This window comes from Kwoniella europaea, chromosome 1 (genome assembly GCF_036810445.1).
Source record: "Kwoniella europaea PYCC6329 chromosome 1, complete sequence".
Lineage (NCBI taxonomy): Eukaryota > Fungi > Basidiomycota > Tremellomycetes > Tremellales > Cryptococcaceae > Kwoniella > Kwoniella europaea.
In genome coordinates, this window is record NC_089487.1 from 3,546,862 (window position 1) to 3,563,916 (window position 17,055).

General features: G+C 44.5%; 8 protein-coding genes across 8 annotated transcripts; 4 read left to right on the top strand and 4 right to left on the bottom strand.

Moving 5' to 3' along the window:
- Positions 1-146: 146 nt before the first annotated feature.
- V865_001340 (uncharacterized protein) lies at positions 147-2,004 on the top strand (the record flags this gene model as incomplete). The annotated part of the gene is made up of 6 exons (XM_066225159.1): positions 147-946; positions 1,044-1,149; positions 1,230-1,375; positions 1,520-1,610; positions 1,699-1,803; positions 1,903-2,004. The coding sequence occupies 6 exons, from the start codon at positions 147-149 to the stop codon at positions 2,002-2,004; spliced, it is 1,350 nt and encodes a 449-aa protein (XP_066081256.1).
- Positions 2,005-2,332: 328 nt separating this feature from the next.
- On the bottom strand, positions 2,333-3,456 carry V865_001341 (uncharacterized protein; the record flags this gene model as incomplete). Its single annotated transcript, XM_066225160.1, has 6 exons — positions 2,333-2,397; positions 2,524-2,797; positions 2,916-3,105; positions 3,183-3,228; positions 3,307-3,377; positions 3,428-3,456. The coding sequence occupies 6 exons, from the start codon at positions 3,454-3,456 to the stop codon at positions 2,333-2,335; spliced, it is 675 nt and encodes a 224-aa protein (XP_066081257.1).
- A 777-nt stretch (positions 3,457-4,233) lies between these two features.
- V865_001342 (uncharacterized protein) lies at positions 4,234-5,149 on the top strand (the record flags this gene model as incomplete). The annotated part of the gene is made up of 2 exons (XM_066225161.1): positions 4,234-4,522; positions 4,623-5,149. 2 exons carry the CDS (start codon positions 4,234-4,236, stop codon positions 5,147-5,149), a joined length of 816 nt encoding a protein of 271 aa, XP_066081258.1.
- A 474-nt stretch (positions 5,150-5,623) lies between these two features.
- On the top strand, positions 5,624-6,560 carry V865_001343 (uncharacterized protein; the record flags this gene model as incomplete). The annotated part of the gene is made up of 2 exons (XM_066225162.1): positions 5,624-5,945; positions 6,019-6,560. 2 exons carry the CDS (start codon positions 5,624-5,626, stop codon positions 6,558-6,560), a joined length of 864 nt encoding a protein of 287 aa, XP_066081259.1.
- A 246-nt stretch (positions 6,561-6,806) lies between these two features.
- Positions 6,807-7,829, bottom strand: V865_001344 (uncharacterized protein; the record flags this gene model as incomplete). The annotated part of the gene is made up of 6 exons (XM_066225163.1): positions 6,807-6,925; positions 7,058-7,174; positions 7,244-7,317; positions 7,377-7,633; positions 7,699-7,737; positions 7,824-7,829. The coding sequence occupies 6 exons, from the start codon at positions 7,827-7,829 to the stop codon at positions 6,807-6,809; spliced, it is 612 nt and encodes a 203-aa protein (XP_066081260.1).
- An 808-nt stretch (positions 7,830-8,637) lies between these two features.
- V865_001345 (uncharacterized protein) lies at positions 8,638-11,100 on the bottom strand (the record flags this gene model as incomplete). Its single annotated transcript, XM_066225164.1, has 8 exons — positions 8,638-8,665; positions 8,739-8,840; positions 8,936-9,178; positions 9,238-9,304; positions 9,375-9,387; positions 9,463-9,493; positions 9,558-10,293; positions 10,437-11,100. 8 exons carry the CDS (start codon positions 11,098-11,100, stop codon positions 8,638-8,640), a joined length of 1,884 nt encoding a protein of 627 aa, XP_066081261.1.
- A 522-nt stretch (positions 11,101-11,622) lies between these two features.
- Positions 11,623-12,608, bottom strand: V865_001346 (uncharacterized protein; the record flags this gene model as incomplete). The annotated part of the gene is made up of 4 exons (XM_066225165.1): positions 11,623-12,114; positions 12,198-12,291; positions 12,348-12,396; positions 12,455-12,608. The coding sequence occupies 4 exons, from the start codon at positions 12,606-12,608 to the stop codon at positions 11,623-11,625; spliced, it is 789 nt and encodes a 262-aa protein (XP_066081262.1).
- Positions 12,609-13,682: 1,074 nt separating this feature from the next.
- Positions 13,683-16,365, top strand: V865_001347 (uncharacterized protein; the record flags this gene model as incomplete). The annotated part of the gene is made up of 9 exons (XM_066225166.1): positions 13,683-13,797; positions 13,964-14,273; positions 14,352-14,716; positions 14,779-14,829; positions 14,883-15,085; positions 15,172-15,463; positions 15,518-16,183; positions 16,235-16,281; positions 16,351-16,365. 9 exons carry the CDS (start codon positions 13,683-13,685, stop codon positions 16,363-16,365), a joined length of 2,064 nt encoding a protein of 687 aa, XP_066081263.1.
- Between the last annotated feature and the right edge of the window lie 690 nt (positions 16,366-17,055).

The following is a 17,055-nucleotide window of genomic DNA, read 5'->3' on the forward strand; positions in this document are numbered from 1 at the left end:
TCTTGAACGCGTCAATTCGAGTAAACAAAGATCAAGAAGGACATTGAAGATCAAGTCATACTCATCCTTCACCACATGTCAAGCTTATGCTTATCCTTGACACCTATAACGCATGACCCATCCAAGCCAGTTCATATAGTCCCAACATGGGTCTACAAAGGACTCCTCCCACACGCTCACAGCCCCTTCCATCCGTATCGCCCGTTCCTCCTCCCGCCCAACCAACAGAGGATGTCGACACCCCCAATCTGCCCCAGGGAAACGATGAGGCAGATAAGACCACCATTTCAAACATCTCAGACTCGAAAGCTTTCGCACCTCGTCATCCAGGCGTGATGCGTACTCCATCACCTTCATCTGGCTCTACTGAGCAAGAAGATCAGATAAATAGGTTCGAACATGTTGATGAAAGACCTATCCGACCTGCACCTTTTCCACCTCCCGAAGAGATACCTCCTGGACCTATGGAGTTGGACGTACCTCAGATACAGCTAGAGGGAGATAAGACGATCGTGATAGAGGACGACTCACAAGCTGAGCTGAAAGTCGAACAGCAGATGGTCATTGATACGGAACAAAGTCCCGCAAAACAGATATCAATGCAAGTCGATCGAAATCAGATACATTCTGGGTCAGCTCCTATGGAGATTGATATCCCCGTACAACAGGCAAATTCAGAAAGATCTACCACACCCACATACAACCCACAACAATTTTCAGCTCAAGCTGGACCATCCACAATTCATGCTCCGCCCCCAACCACGCCCTCTTCACAGAGTACGATCCCCAAAACACCGAGATCAAGAAGGAAGACGATGGAACCTTTACCTTCACCTCCTCGGATACCATCTGTACAGCAGGAGGAAGAATATCAATTTGGAAGGAGATATCAACTGACGATGGAAACGCTCGAAAGAGCTGTTAAGGCTGGTGCACAAAGATGGACGTGAGTTTGGGAAAGTCTGTCTCCTCGTTATATCACGTTCGATAAGGTATATAAGTGTGGATAAGCTAACTCGTAAGATCATCTTGCGCACATGCAGGACCGAACACTTGAAAGGATGTTTCCCCCAACTTACCAAAGACCTAGGGAAACCAATGGAAGATATCTGTGTCTCTGCCAGTCAAAGTATGCGACAGAATATCCTTGTGAGTCAAGAGTCAAGCGTAACCCGATTCGCATGTGCATTCGTCGGAGCTGATGGGTTGGCCGAACTTGGGTTGAACAGGCAAGTGCAGCGGAACACATGAAACACTACAAAGTCGGACCCGCCTTGCAAGCTATTGACGCAGTTGATAAAGAAGCTAAAGATTATAGGAGATTTAATCCGCCCGAGTCGGATATAGGGAAATTGGGTAGACCAGATGCTTGGAGGTGAGTTCGGTTGGTTTCATTCAACATCATCATGCGATATCGTAGCATCCATCAAATTGGGAAGTGGTCTTGTGTCGAAGTGCAATACTGCTATGATAGATACGATGTAATGATGTGCTAATCTTCCTTTTCTTCCCACTGCAGACCCGACGTGACACCAAACTCATTGACGATATCATCCGTATTACCAATATACGACAACTCATATTCCAAGCTCAGAGAAGAATATCTCGAGGTGAGTCAACATAAGATGATGTGTCTTCTGTTCGACACATATGTGATTTGGCGCTGACCAGACATCATGGTCATATGGTCATTTTCAGCTACATAAATATTGTTCAGACAAGTACAAAACACTAATAGAGAAGCAAAATCAATTAAACGAGTTGGAAAATGGAGTTTCAGATGGTGTGATTGAATTGGAAAAGGTAAGTTCACAATAATCCGACCCATCACATATGTCATATATCACTATATCATCTTATCATTATACTGATGTTGATCATCTTCTTCTTTTGTTCGATTAGACAATTGAGATTTTGGATAATCTACCAATGGAAGATATGATGATTTGGACGGAATCGGCTGAAAGTAAATTAGATACTAGGGCACCTGAGCAGATTCAGTAACTTCCCTTTGGCATGCGACTTTTTCCCTTTGGTAGGTGGATAGATGGATTTGAATGGTATTTCTTCGCCTGGATTGTACTTTGTATGCAGATCATGTATGATATTGAAAATTTTGACTTTGGGTTGACGTTGTTGGTCTCATCTAGATCTGCAATCTTTCGCACATTGACGGTCAAAGGGAAACTTCCTTACATCCTCTTAGCAATGCATCTTGAAGATAGTGTCTACAACGGAAAACAATTGTATTATCGACCAATTCGCGTCCTATCTTGGTACAAAATCCACCTCGAATCGTTCCTATCTTTTATGACAGGCGGCACCATTTGATTTACTTGTTATGCCATAATAGCGTCTTGAGACCGGTCCAAGCTTCCGAATCGTGGTATAGGTATCCTGCGATAGATCGATACACCATCAGCTTCAGCTGTCAACTAAACAATTCTGTAATTGAGACTCTGCCTTGTGTGTACAATTATAACTTTCCCATTTAGTGTCCATTAAATGTGTTATCGCACTCACGCATACTATTGCCCATACCAGGTTGGATTCTCTCCCCTCTATGTCTAAACATGTACATGACCCCCGCCCATGATAACGCACTCACGATTGCGAAGGGCAATTGAGAGGGTGGGATGGGTCTGGGATTAGCCTGAGGGGATGTGAGCGACGGGAGGGGGTGTTTCAAGGGTGAAATGGGAGTTGAGGGTTGATGAACTGATGAATTGGTGTAAAGTCGGGGTAAGAGGGATAAGAGGACACGGGACATTACGTAGAGTACGATCTGCTCGTTTATCTATTGGATTGATCGGACAGGAGACGATACATCATGTTGAATAAGCAAACGAGTCGTCATGTTGGCAAACAGAACCCGGCCAGGTCTGACTGAGCGAAGTGGATGATATTCAACTCACTGGTGTCCTCTCTCCAAATACTAACCAACCGCCCAACCCACCCGCAAAGAACGTATCTAAATCTCTTTCTTTACCCCCATTAAGCTTTTTCTGCAATAACAATAAAGTCTTGTATATCGTTACGAACTTGCACAGATTCAAGGCATGAGTTCTCGTAGCTGTGAATATACCTTTGATCTTGGCTGGCCATCTGATAGAAACGACAAGAGACGGGCTCAGCGAAATACTCATATCGAAGAAGATCACACTCAGTATGAACAGACTCACGGTTTATGAGAGAATAATAAGGTCATTACCAGAGCATGTGGGAACCCTATCCATGACAATTTCACCATAAGCGTGGTCACTATATCATTGAAGAGGTAGATGTGATGTGATAGAGATGACATACGAATCTTCACTCCGTATACTAAACCATTTCTTGCACCTTTCAACACGGCCAGTAACTCCTGATTAGCAGGACTACACTATATGTCAGCTTACCAATAGCACCGAGGTACGGCTGGGCTCACTTCAGTATGAACTGCTGGATGGCGGACATGATGATGGCGTCGCACAGAGGTGGAGCGAGATGAAGAGATTCAACGAAAGGTAGCACGGATATTCCAGACAATGAAAAGGACTGACTCCTCCTTCTCGTGGCTACTCAGTCAACCGAGGTGATCAGCTGATACTGAGTGGAGATAATTGAATGAATGATTAGTAAAGTATATATGATCCATATCACAACTTCAGTTTTCGTTTTCGTCTTCGTTTGCGATCAACAAAGCTAAGCTAAATCAGTGCAAACCTAACATCTTGTTCCGGTTAAATCACACAGGGGATTAACCGGAGCAGGAAAGGTAGGACGCAGGAGCGATCGATGTTGTCAAGAAATGGTATGGTCGTAGTTACCCATTCTTTCTATGTGATGTGCACCTCACGAGTATATATCCATGTACATAAGGTGTGAAGAGGTCTTCTTGACGTAAAACTCAAGCCTGTATGTGGAGCAGTCCCTACACAATGATACTTACCTTTTCGGCCCAAACAAATATCGAATGTCACGACAGGCAAATCATCATCCCGATGACCGTCGGGCAGTCAGCTATACCTTGTTGTCCAAGGGCAAGTGATCTCCACCTCGATGAGATCGCCGAGGTGAAGTAAGCTTACTCATCTCACCTCCACTTCCGATATTGATCATTGTGAATTGGTCATCAGTCATATATGACCGACCACTCAGCTCGCAAGAAGACGAGTGTAGGTATATATATAAACGATTGGGATTGAGAGGACGACTAACAGAATTGACCAAATTCAAGAGCAGTTACGAACAATGTCGAGCCCGACCATCGTCCTCATAACAGGAGCTAATACAGGTATAGGCTATCAGACGGCCTTACAACTCCTCCTTTCCCTTAATGACACTTACAAGATCTTCGTCGGTGCAAGGTCAATCGAGAAATCACAACAAGCTATCGAACAATTACGACAAGAGGCTACACAGACCAAGTCTGAGCTGGAACCGTTGGTAGTAGACCTGGAGGATGATGAGAGTATCAAGAGAGCTTATGAGGAAGTGGACAGGAAAGTAGAAAAGTTGGACGTTTTGGTAAACAATGCTGGTAAGTATGGTGTACGCTGACCTTCGTTACCAATCAACTTTGTCCGGTCACCTCTGATTGAAAGAATCTAGGACATATGCTGATATTGTTGTGAGCACAGGTGTTCTACTAGACAGTCAAGCCAAAACACAGAACCTGTCCACTCGTCAACTATTCCTCCAAACATTCAATACCAACGTATTCGGTGTTCAAGTCTTCACCGAGGCATTTATCCCTCTCTTATTGAAATCTACTTCTCCACGCCTCCTATTCCTCGGAACAAGTATGTCATCACTCACCATCTCTGAAAACCCTAATCCATATTTCAACCATCCTCCTCCTGCAGGGTGGCCGAAAGAAAACCCGGATTTCTGGGCGTACAAATCAAGTAAATTGGCGTTAATGATGATTATGAGAGATTGGTCCAAAACTCTAAAGAATGATAATGTAAAAGTATGGGGTATCAACCCAGGTCTTGTCGCGACGAACTTGGGAGGAAGTAAAGAATTCCTCAAATCCATTGGAGCGGGCGATCCGGCGGTATCGGGTAGGTTGATTAGGGATGTTATTGAAGGTGAGAGGGATGGGGATGTGGGTAAGTTGATTGCTACGGAGGATGATTATTTTGGTAGTATTGTACCATGGTGAGGCAAAATGCATCGGTCGATATCCCCGGAGTTGCGAACAATATCATCTGTATCAGGGTGTTAGTCACGATCGTGTAGTTCTATCCGAGTTGTGCGGTGCGAAAACCGGTTTTTATGTCGGACTCGCAAGTCGGTATTTGACTACTTTCATAGTTTTCAATGCACGAATACCCGTGTATGTACATATGTATCATCACAACATGCACTTGATGGTCAGATTTAACATGCTATAAATAGATCATCGAATATCAGGAAGACGAACGTAAAATCCGTGTGTCTTATCTTGTTGGAAAATACCTCAACCTCGGCGTCGCGTTTGACGAGCGGGAGACCGAAAGGAAACCTCATTTCAGTACAGTACTGTGATTTCTATAAGACGATGGCACTGACAGCGGTGATCGTGAAGTACTCTTATTGTCAACGAACATCATCTATATAAGTTTTATACTACCTCTACCCAATATACAATCTGACAATGTCTCTCAGTCCCAATACTGAACTGAAAACGAAAGTCCTCATCACAGGAGCCAACACGGGAATAGGATATGAGACCTGCCTGGCGCTCCTCCGATCTCAAATCCCATATACGATCTTCCTTGGTTCAAGATCAAAAACCAACGCCGAAAATGCAATCAAGAAGCTTTACGAGCAGATTGATTTCGACCAACCAAGCTCCGGCTCTGACTCAGAGGTGATTCCGGTTGTTGTCGATTTGGAAAGTGACGAGTCTATATCAGCATGTTATGAGGAGGTGAAAAGTAGGACAGATAAACTTGACGTCCTGGTGAACAATGCTGGTAGGTCCTCGTATTTGATATATTGGTGATTGATCTCCAGAGCTGATATGTAAGAGATCTTTGGAATGTGTAGGAGCAGCGTTCGATGGAACTGGACCAAAAAATGGAATGAGTCAAAGGGAGATATTTAATCGGACATTTGATATCAACGTCACTGGAACTCATATCCTCACTCAGAGATTCATACCGCTTTTATTCAATTCAGCCAATCCACGAATCCTATTCCTCACTTCTGGATCAGCTAGTCTATCACGAACGGAAGATCCCCATTTTTCACTCAACAAATCCCCTGGACCAGGTTGGCCCAAAGAAGAAGAAGAAGGTGAAGGAGGATATTTATCTTATAAATCGTCCAAGTTGGCTCTGAATATGATAATGAGAGATTGGATCAGATTGTTGCGCAATGACGACAAATTCAAGATATGGTCCATCAATCCTGGAACAGTCTTGACTGGTCTGGGAGGTGACAAAGAACAATTGAAGAAATGGAATGCAAAATCACCGGAGACAAGTGGAATATTCATTAGAGATGTAATAGAGGGAAAGCGGGATGATCAAGTTGGGAAAAGTGTTTCACCACCTGGCGGACCTTCAGGTAATATCCTGCCTTGGTAGAGTGGTAGGAAAATGGATATGCATACTTGGTTCTCGATCACTGTTATACATGTTAAGATGGCCAGACAAATTTCAGAATACGGGTTTCTCTTTTTTCTTTTCCCTTTTCTTGTCTTTTCGTTTCGTTTCTTTCAGCATTTGACGATCGACTTTTTTTCTGTTTGATATTTTCTTCTTGGGACCCGGGCAAGCACAAATTTACTAAAGCAAGGCCTGATAGAGTCAGATATATGGGTATACCTTGGTTCAGTAGTCAGATTGGCTTTGACCGTATCCTTGAGTTTGTCCCATACCCATACCGCCGCCACCTCCGGTTCCTCTGAGGTTCTGAGTACCTCCAGTAGAAGAGGTGTTAAAATCGTCGCCTGTACAACATGGCATAGACCTGGTCAGTCCCAAATATCAAAGGTTTCATACGTGTACGCAGTCCAGCCATATAGCAGAGACCCTTAGCGCTTACTTGTAGAGTAGCAGGAAGGATGTCTGGCATCACTCACCAGACATTTCTCCCCTACCTGACATGGTATTGAGATTATCATCATCTCCACCCATTCCCGAGCCAGTACCACCCATTCCCATTCCCATTCTACCTCCAGATCGGTCCATATCATCTCCTATACACAGCTCAATGATCAACCCTTGAACCACGAGATTGAAAAAGAGGGATATGTGATATCACTTACCATATCCAGATTGACCGGTTCTACCACCCATTCCCATTCCCATATTCTCACCAGACTCATCATCTCGAGTGTTTCTGTGTTGTCCCGTCAGTGAATTCATCCAAATGATAGTCATGGACATTCTACTACTAACCCATATCCAGTCATACCCATTCCAGTTCCAGAACCTTGCTCCGCAAACCTTCCAGTGTTTCCAGCTCCAGTCCCACCGGCACCTGTGAAGGTATCGTTAGGAGAACCCATACCTAGATCGGATCCTCTTGATGATTCGAATGAGGTTCCCCGTTCGTTTTGGGAGTTATCACCCATCATTCCTTGGTTGTATGATGGGTTGTTGTAGTCGTCGTTACCTGGTTTGGAATATTCGGATTGTTGACCTCCGCTGCCGGACTATTGCAATAATCCATCACATCAACGAAAAGACAAGGTAAGGAAGAGGAAGATGATTGACATACTTGAGAACCGGGCATGACATCTTTGACTTTATCCATGAGCTATCATCCGGCCACGATCATCATTCATCAGTATACTATACCATCAAAGCGTCGTACAGGATGTGCTTTGTACCATTAGTACTTACACCCATATTCAATGATTACAAGTGTTTGTAGTATTGTATAAATGTAAGGCTATATGTTAGATGTTTGACGTTTCGTCTTTGAGATATTGGAAAAGAGGGAGGCAAAGAACTTCTCATACTTGGTGGAGCCGTATATATGGAGATAGAAAGAAGGGATACACAGCTTCATCATCACAGATATCACATGGATCACAACTTCTCATGAATCATAATGACGTCCATGACGTTTCTTCACCCATTCAGATGATAAGATGAAATACGACGACTATGTCTTCGGCTGACCGAGTGTGAAAGTATAATGGGTCATCTGAACTCGTATCTCGAGTGAGCTACAGTAAGTTAGTCACAGTCATGAGATCTAGACCCAGACCAGCTATTTCAGAAATACGAGTAAAATAAGCAAAAATGACAGAATGACTAATCCTCTTGAAGGTCATGACTTAATGCATTCCGTGCCTGCGTCAGGCTGCGCAGAGAAAATGTTATCGATAAGACAACATCATCATTCACCATCATCCATCGCAAGGCACAAACAGGTTTAGGTAATCCCTTTTATTGAATCCTCACTTCGCAGATGTGAAGTCATGTCTTGACGCTAGTCTAGGTAGCAAGATGCACATAAATCTGTACGTAAGAAGGTCTCTTGCCCACTTGCTTCTAGATAGTATCCTGATATGGAGATCTACTGTGGCTAACATCGGGACCACTACAAAACCATATTGATATACATGGCAACATATGATCCTTCTATACCTTATATCCTCCCATATATACAATCCCTGTACTTACTGAAAAAACTACGTAATTCTATTTTCTAAAACGGTGGATTATACGATCTGACTCTGTAGGATCCATTACGAGCAGGTCAGAATGATCCATTGAAACTTCTCGTCACTAGCAGAGACTGTCACTCACTTTGAGAAGTAAAATGGTTTCTGATGTTTCAGCGCCAGCGCCAGTACTTCACCAGTCATGAGATTTATCGATCGATATTCCAGTATCTCCAGTTTGTTCCATCTATCGACATGGCGTTACCAACGCAGATCAGCACACGATTTCCACAACACAGAATTTCGGGATCTTCGACTTGTACAAGCAAACGGATAACTCACCTCCCTCGACCAGTTGACTTCAATATCAATTCCATCTCAAATTCATATTTCGGACTTTCGTTTCCCGGTTCTAGCAAGTCGGTGATAATCACCCTAGCAAATTTTCTACCGTCTTTAGTCATTTGCGAATTCACGTTTGTATTTGAATTCTTATCTGAATCTGATCTGATCAGACGCCAGCGACCGAAATGTAAACCTTTACCTCGGATGGACGGTCGAAGGGATGGTACGATTTCCGATGGACTATTGCAATAAATCCTGTATCAGCTTGAGTGATGTGAAAAGTGCTATAGGATACTTACTGATCCGTGGTGAGGAATGATATCACATTGCCATCAGGGTAGAACCGCAAGAATCGATGGTATGTTACTGTGAGGCTATCGATGTTAGCATGACTACGAATCATGCGGAGAAGAGGATGGAAGGGATCTGAACGCACTCATATGTGTGATCTATAATGGAGGAAGAACGGAGTTAGTCACTGATACACCTCAATGTTTATTGTTATTCAAGGTGAAGAAACTCACTGTTACCCATTCTTCACCTGCACCAGGACGGCTGTACAATTCCGCGAAAGTCAGCTCAACCATCGTGACTGACCATGATTGTTCTCAGTACTCACATATAATGACAGACGGCGATGTAACATCCATCCATCCTTACCCTCTCTTCCTCTACTACCGTCGTTCTCCACTCATTTCTATGTCTTTTGACCAGATCTTTCACCCGGATAGGTTCTACCCTTGATTCGTCGTTGATTTTCTGCGGTGGCATTCCTTCATTCTCGTCATCCTCACCTATCCGTTCCAGCATATCTCCAGTAATCTGGGGCGCAGGTGGTAACATCGCCGGAGGTTTGTATATCCTCTCAGCTATATCCCTCCAAGCCAGCGAGACATGTGTCAACCAACGGGATTTCCAACATGCCGATCCGAATCTTTCTATAGACGTTACATCAAGGTTCATCAAGATAGGTTCGAACAGCTCATTGGGTAATTTTGTAATGGGACATGGTAATTCTTCTTCATCCGGCTGGAATGTCAATTCGTTCGATGGGATGGACAGATTGTTGAACATTCGGGTAAGAGGAGATATTGGATATACGGATTCGGCAGGTCGAGAAAGAGCGGGAAGGGAAGTGGTGGTAGAAGCGGGAGCAGGGAGATGCGTCTTTTCGTAATCTGGCGCCGTCTGGATATGTCTTGCGAATGAGTAGGGCTCAATCGAAGGCGGCTTGGAAGAGATTATATCGGACGATGATGGCGTCGGAGGTAATTCTGTCTCTTGGGATTTCTGATCTTGCGCGATAATAGTAGACTTGTTTTTGAGCGATCTAGCGTATGTCCTGTCAATGTCGTCTATCAAAGGTCAAGTCAGCATAACAGCAAAGATTTAGATACCATTTTCAGGAGTGAAGGGAGGGGTTTTCTTCTTAGATGATTGTACCCTCTTTATGATCTGCGAGCTCTTCGATCCTGTGCGGAGTCGTAAGCAAACTTACCATCCAGCTTGAAAGCTTTCCTGTACAACATCAACGCCTCATTCAACTTCCCACTCTGTTCACTCTCAATCGCCCTTTGGTATATCTGTATCGCACTCTCCCTTTCCTGTCCTTCGGGCGCTATCGAGCCTGTGAATCTGGTAGGCCGACTGACCGATGCAGGTTTGAAAGGTGTGAAAGTCGTTGTGGTCAGATAGGAATCTAGTTTATCCAGATCTACCGCTTCGCCTGGAACGAAACGTAATGATTTCTTGGGTGAAATGGGAGAAGGAAGTTTGATCTTATCTTTGACTGGTGAAAGGCTTTTCTCAGATCCTCCTGGACGTTCGCTCGGAAGGTTAGGTTCAGCTGCTGGTGGTTGATCATTCTGTTTGCCCTTCCACCTTACAGGTCCAACTTCCACTTCCCTCTCTTTACCCTTTGCTATACCCGTCCTTCTCGCACCGTCATGTACGGGTTCACCCTTCTTGGCTTTTACCTCTTCTCTCCACTGATTTCTGAATTTTTCCAATTCGGCATCCTCCACATCGACCTTGGCTTGACTGGGTGGAGCAGGCGATGGAGAGGGGTTGATCGACAATTGGTCGATCTCAGATGCTAGATCGGGGGAGGACGGTGTCGGTGGATAGGACGGTGTATCCGTTGCCGGTACTGGTGAGTCCATCTTGGGTAAATATGCTATAACAACCAGCTCGCAGAGGTAAAAAGGAATCATGCATTCACTGCTAGTCAACTTGAACGATGATGTCGAATCAAACACAAACCTCCACTTTCTCTCGGCTCGAGCGATGACTAACTGAAACCAGACCATCCGCTGGACGAGAAACGCATAGACGGGTTACACCGATATTTGTACGCGAGCATCTATGGTGTTCTCAGGAGAGTGTTGTGGTATGGCACAAGGTGTTTGAAGAACCTATGCAGATGGCTCCAAGTTTGTGGTGTATGAATCTCTTGTACCCTATGCTGTTCTTCGTTCTTTCCGTCATCATTCGGAGTCAAAACGTTGAAATCACAGACCTATGCTAAAGAAGCAGTCATTTCGTCTATGTTTGGGTATCATTGCATGACAGGAGGTATACTTTACATATGTCGCTAGGAGTACTTATAAAGAGAATATATCAAACAGAATGTCCGTACGACTCGAGGAATAACGTATCACCTTATATACAAGTGCTGATTCCACCTAGAGTCCAGTAAATACCCCACCGATAGCAATCGAAGCTATACCGACCAATAGCCCAACCAGAGGTCGCAATCCCATACCTGCCAAACCTGCAATTTGAACGGGTACAGCACCACTGGAGGAATTCCCTTCTTCAGTACCATTAGCAGACGTCGTACCGTTTGCGCTAGTGGCTGAAGAAGTAGCTGCTGCTGCTGCCGAACCGGTTTTAGCTGTCCCGGTCCCAGATCCAGTCGCTGAGCCTGCAGCTGCTGAGCCACTGGCAGAAGCAGCTGAACCTGTTCCTGTTACACCTGGAGCGGTCGATACGCCATCTACAGCATTGTTACCTCCAGTCTTCTCAGCTGCGTCGGCAGACCATGGATCGGAAGCGGTAGCTTGTACGGCACTCGCACTGGCCTGTGCGTCTTGGCCTGCGTTGAAAGTCGCGTGCTTGTATCCGTCTGGAGCGGAATCAGACCATTCATAGATCGATCCGGTAGCATAGAACAACTGCATTGATCAATCGGAACAGCATCAGCAGGAAAATCATAAAAGAGGACGAATTAAAGGAAGACAGAGCAAGCAGCACTCACTTGGATATAGTACAAAGTTTGATAATAATTACCAGTACCGTCACCTGCACATTTCGATGCAGCGCATTGATAGGCTGTACCTTCCATATCAGGTCTGGCGAGTGTCATTGATCAGTACATGATGTGAAGACAGGTATTAATAAGACTTACTGAGGGATAGTCGTGATGGTATCGTTAAATCCGGATAGACAGCCGATCACTATGACAGTCCGGTATCAGTTACCCAAGGTAGCATCATGAGAGACGCAAGTACTTACCACACTGATAATCATTGGTGATCCAATCTGGGTATTGAGACAAATCTGGTCCACCATTTTCACCTTGCGTCGAATTTTGACCTTGGGTCGGATCTTGAGCTTTAATTTGAGCGAGGAGGGGTATCAAGGATAACAATAGCGCGATTTGGTTCATCTTCGATTATCGGTCAGACTTGGTTTCACAATTAGCTTGGAGTATTTTACGTTCGTTGACGTCGATATGGTATCGATTCCTCTCTGATTTTTAGTATAGTATAATATAGTATAATATCGAGACAGATAAAATGAATGACTGTGCTGTATGTGTTAGTTGAGAATAATCATCAAGATGGCGAGATGGATGAAATTGATCATATCAGTTCGATTGGAAAAACCGACATCACTTTACCTATATAATTAGATAAGGGGTCCATAGTGAAAGGACGCAGTAGGAGTGTATCAAACAAAGGAAACATCCTTTTAGAGAGAACGAGAGTTTCGAAATTCGAGTGTAAGTGCCATGAGGGATGATAGATCATCAAAGGTTTCATCTAGTGATTTGAGCACACCTTTGATAGGTACATCTTACTCACTAACGAGTTGTAGAAATTGATATACTGGAGAAACTCAAAGCGAGGAGCAAGAGAATCGATCAGATCTCACTTTCCACAGCATGTTTTACTTGACTTCTGTCCTAAGCATAGACCGCTTGAAAGCGTACTCCCCTCCTTTCGATTGGATTGTCAAAGGAAGGTCGTGCTTCTATATCCCATCCATGCACCGAGCAAACCGAACAAGAGGAGTGAGAGCAGAGAAAGAAAGACACTCTGGTGGCTTGGCTTGCATGAGGTCTCAGATACGTACGCATGTACGAGGACAAGGGGATAAGCATTAACCGGGACAAAGCCAAGAGATGCATTATGGATCTCAAATGGTAAGTATCACGTGGTGTGCAGTAAGATCAAGCTTAAGCCGGGACCGAAGTGGCAACCAACTCGTATGTGTGTATGTGTGTGTTGTAGGAAGAAACTGTGGGGGTGTGGGTGGGTGTCCGAGTGTTGTGCGTCATCCCGAGTTATGGGTTGGGCTTGACGTCTATTTAGATTCATCCATCCATTCAGTTCATACAATCATTCATCCTACACCGATCACCCCGCATCCATCCTCTTCATCACCACATATACATACATAGAGTACCATCCCATCACATTGATCCATCGCATCGTCAATACCTACAAGCTCATACACCATGGCACCAAGGAAGAACAAGGAGCCAGCCTCTTGGGAGGTGGATGCTGACAAACCCAAGCCTGAAGGAGAGACAAGAGTCAGACGTTCATACTGCATCAAAGACTTGGTCACCCGTGAGTACCCCTATTTCATCCAAAGTATCACCAAGAAGTTATGCTGATGCATATATCTCTTCCTAATCCTTCTTTCATTTCATTGGATTACCTCTCACCTGTCGTCTCTCATTTTTGCCGCTGGATCAACCTTCCTTTACTACCATCCTGACCGTCTCTCTAACAGAACCAGCACCCGGAATAGATACAGTCCACGATGTGATGCTGTACGCCGCTAAAACACACGGTTCCAAGAAAGGTTTCGCGTCTCGTAATATCGAGAGGATCATCTCAGAGGAGAAGGAAGTCACCAAGATGGTCGGGGGAAAAGAGACCAAGCAAAAGAAGACGTGGAACTACTTCAAGCTGACACCATACGAGTGGATGACCTACGAAGAAGCTTTACAAAGAGTCAAGGAGATCGGTGCGGGTTTGAGGGAATTGGGTATAGAGGATAAGAGGGAAAACAAGTTTTTCAATATCTACGCTCAAACTTCGTAAGTCGCTCTCGAAACGGCTTTCAAGCATGTATGCCCCATGTGAAATGCACATGACAGCTGCTGACACTGTGATAGTCGAAACTGGATGTTGGTCGCTCAATCATGCGCTTTCAACGCCGTACCCATATCTACCGCGTACGACTCATTAGGTCCTGAAGGTCTCAGACACGCATTGAACGAGACCGAAGTCAATGGAATGTTCACCAATGCCGATTTGCTCGGTACACTGGTCAAGATCATCGAAAATTGTCCAACCGTCAAGTTGATCGTATATGATGGGAATTCAGAAGATGGCGCTATCGACAAACTTAAAGCTATTAGGGATGATATCAAGGTCATTCACTTGGATGAAGTGATTCAATTGGGTAAAAGCAAACCTGTAGAGGCTTTACCTGCTAAAGCGGAAGATGTTTATTGCTGCATGTACACCTCTGGATCAAGTGAGTGTAGTCCCCTTACAGAATATGGCTGGTAGTTTAACTGACAACGACTTGTGATATAGCTGGTACTCCTAAGGGTGTACTTCTCACCCACCGAAACGTCGTTGCTGCTAGTAAGTCGCTTGAATCAGACCAAGTCTTGGACATCGTTGACGACATCTTACAGTCGGTTCCGTGTGGACCTTACTCTACGAGTACCTTACTACCAAAGATTCGTATCTCGCATTCCTTCCTCTCGCCCATATTCTCGAGTTCGTTGTGGAGAATTCGTTCATCTTTGCTGGTTTACCTATCGGTTACGGTAGAGTCAAGACTTTGACTGATGCAAGTGTAAGGGAATGTAAAGGTGATATCGCGGAGTTTAGACCTGTGAGTGAAACATTCCCAATACTCTTGTCGTCGATATCGAGGAGACACACAGGATCATTGCTGATGGTGTCTATTTGCTTGCTCAGTCCATCTTGGTCGGTGTACCCGCCGTTTGGGAATTGATCAGAAAAGGTATATTATCGAAAGTGGACACTGCTGGTGCTTTGAAGAAATCTATCTTCAACTTCGCTGTCAAAGCTAAGCAGACTGCGAACCAATATTCCTTACCTCTTGTGGGCGGTCTGACCGATAAAGTTGTCTTTGACGCTGTGAGAGCTCAAACTGGTGGTAAACTGAAGATCATGTTCAATGGTGGTGGTGCCGTTTCCAAGAGCACACAAGCTTTCTTGTGCACCGCTTTGGTGACCATGATTCAAGGTAAGTTCGTTATCCTAGTGCGTCAACTCTGGTTGATCAAAGATTTATCCTCAGGTTACGGTCTTACCGAATCCACCGCTATGGCCTGTATCCTCAACCCCAGCTTTATGCAATACGGAGCGGTTGGAGGACCTGTACCAGCAGCAGAGATCAAGCTTGTCGATGCTCCCGAAGCTGGCTACTTCTCTACTAACACTCTGCCTCAAGGTGAAATCTTACTTCGTGGTCCGGCAATCTTCAAGGGCTACTACAAACGCCCTGATCTCGATAAAGAGGCGTTCACGGAGGATGGATGGTTCAGAACAGGAGATGTCGGTCAATGGAACAAGGATGGTACTTTGGCGATTATCGATCGACTGAAGAACCTCGTAAAATTATCAGGTGGTGAATACATTGCGATCGAATACCTCGAATCAATCTACAAGTCTTGTCCCCTCGTTGCGAACGGAGCGATCATCGCCAATGGTGAACATAATAACCCTGCTATGGTTGTCGTGGGACATCCAACCAACTTACCTGCCTTTGCGAAGAAGAACGGTTTGGGAGATGGAGAAGATTTAGAACATCTATGTAAAGATGAGAGAGTCGTTGAAGCCGCTTTGAAAGAATTGAATAACGTCGGTAAGAAGGCTGGTTTGAAAGGTATGGAGTTGTTGGAAGCAATAGTGTTGGTTGCGGATGAGTGGACACCTGAGTCTGGTTTCTTGACTGCTGCTCAGAGTGAGTCGACCCGTGTGGTGAATAGCTGTATACTGACGACTGGTGTCTTAGAACTCCAACGTAAGGTCATCTCCGATCAATACGCCGACAGGATCAAGGTGAGTTAGCTTGGTAGCGTGAACTGTCCTTGTCAATAATGCTGATTATGGTCTTACGCGTTTTGTCAGGCTGTCTACCCATAAGTTGGTGGCGGACGTATTCTACCAATAAGGAGTTGTGTATATGTGTATTCCCATGAAATGAAAACTTTGGCAGAGAATTATACGAATACCAATGGGGAGGGATTTGAAACGATTTTACCTTGATTATAAATACAATTTCATTCAATTTAATTTGATCACCAATTTTTCCCACTTCCGTTTCTTTTTTTTATATAGGAGATTGCGTGAGGAAGAGAGGCATAGTTAGCGAGTTATGTCAATATATGATATATGATATATGCTATCTGATATATGTATTTTATATGATAATATCCTTTCCAAACAAGTCTACTGATGGGATTGACAGCTGCAGCCAGCACTTCGGATGGCTCGGCGCGAGTGGTGTCGTAATGTCGTAGTTTCCTTAATCGGCGAAAGGGCATGTACTACATAGCCGCGAGTGTATTTCGTCATTATACCATCCATTCAATGTCTTGGCCTGACTAGTATCCTCTTGGTCATCTTGTTGTATGCATAAGTAAGAGAGCAAAGATTATCTGTATCATCTTATTTCTGTGAAAATCTGTAACAACATCCTACAATACATCAAAACGACAAGGGTTGAACACTTCGGTAGGAGATCAGAGTCGCACAGCCCACTAACCCTGTACCGGATTTCTTGGCTATTTAAAGCAACGTCCACCTATATAAAAAACATTGAATCATCGTCAT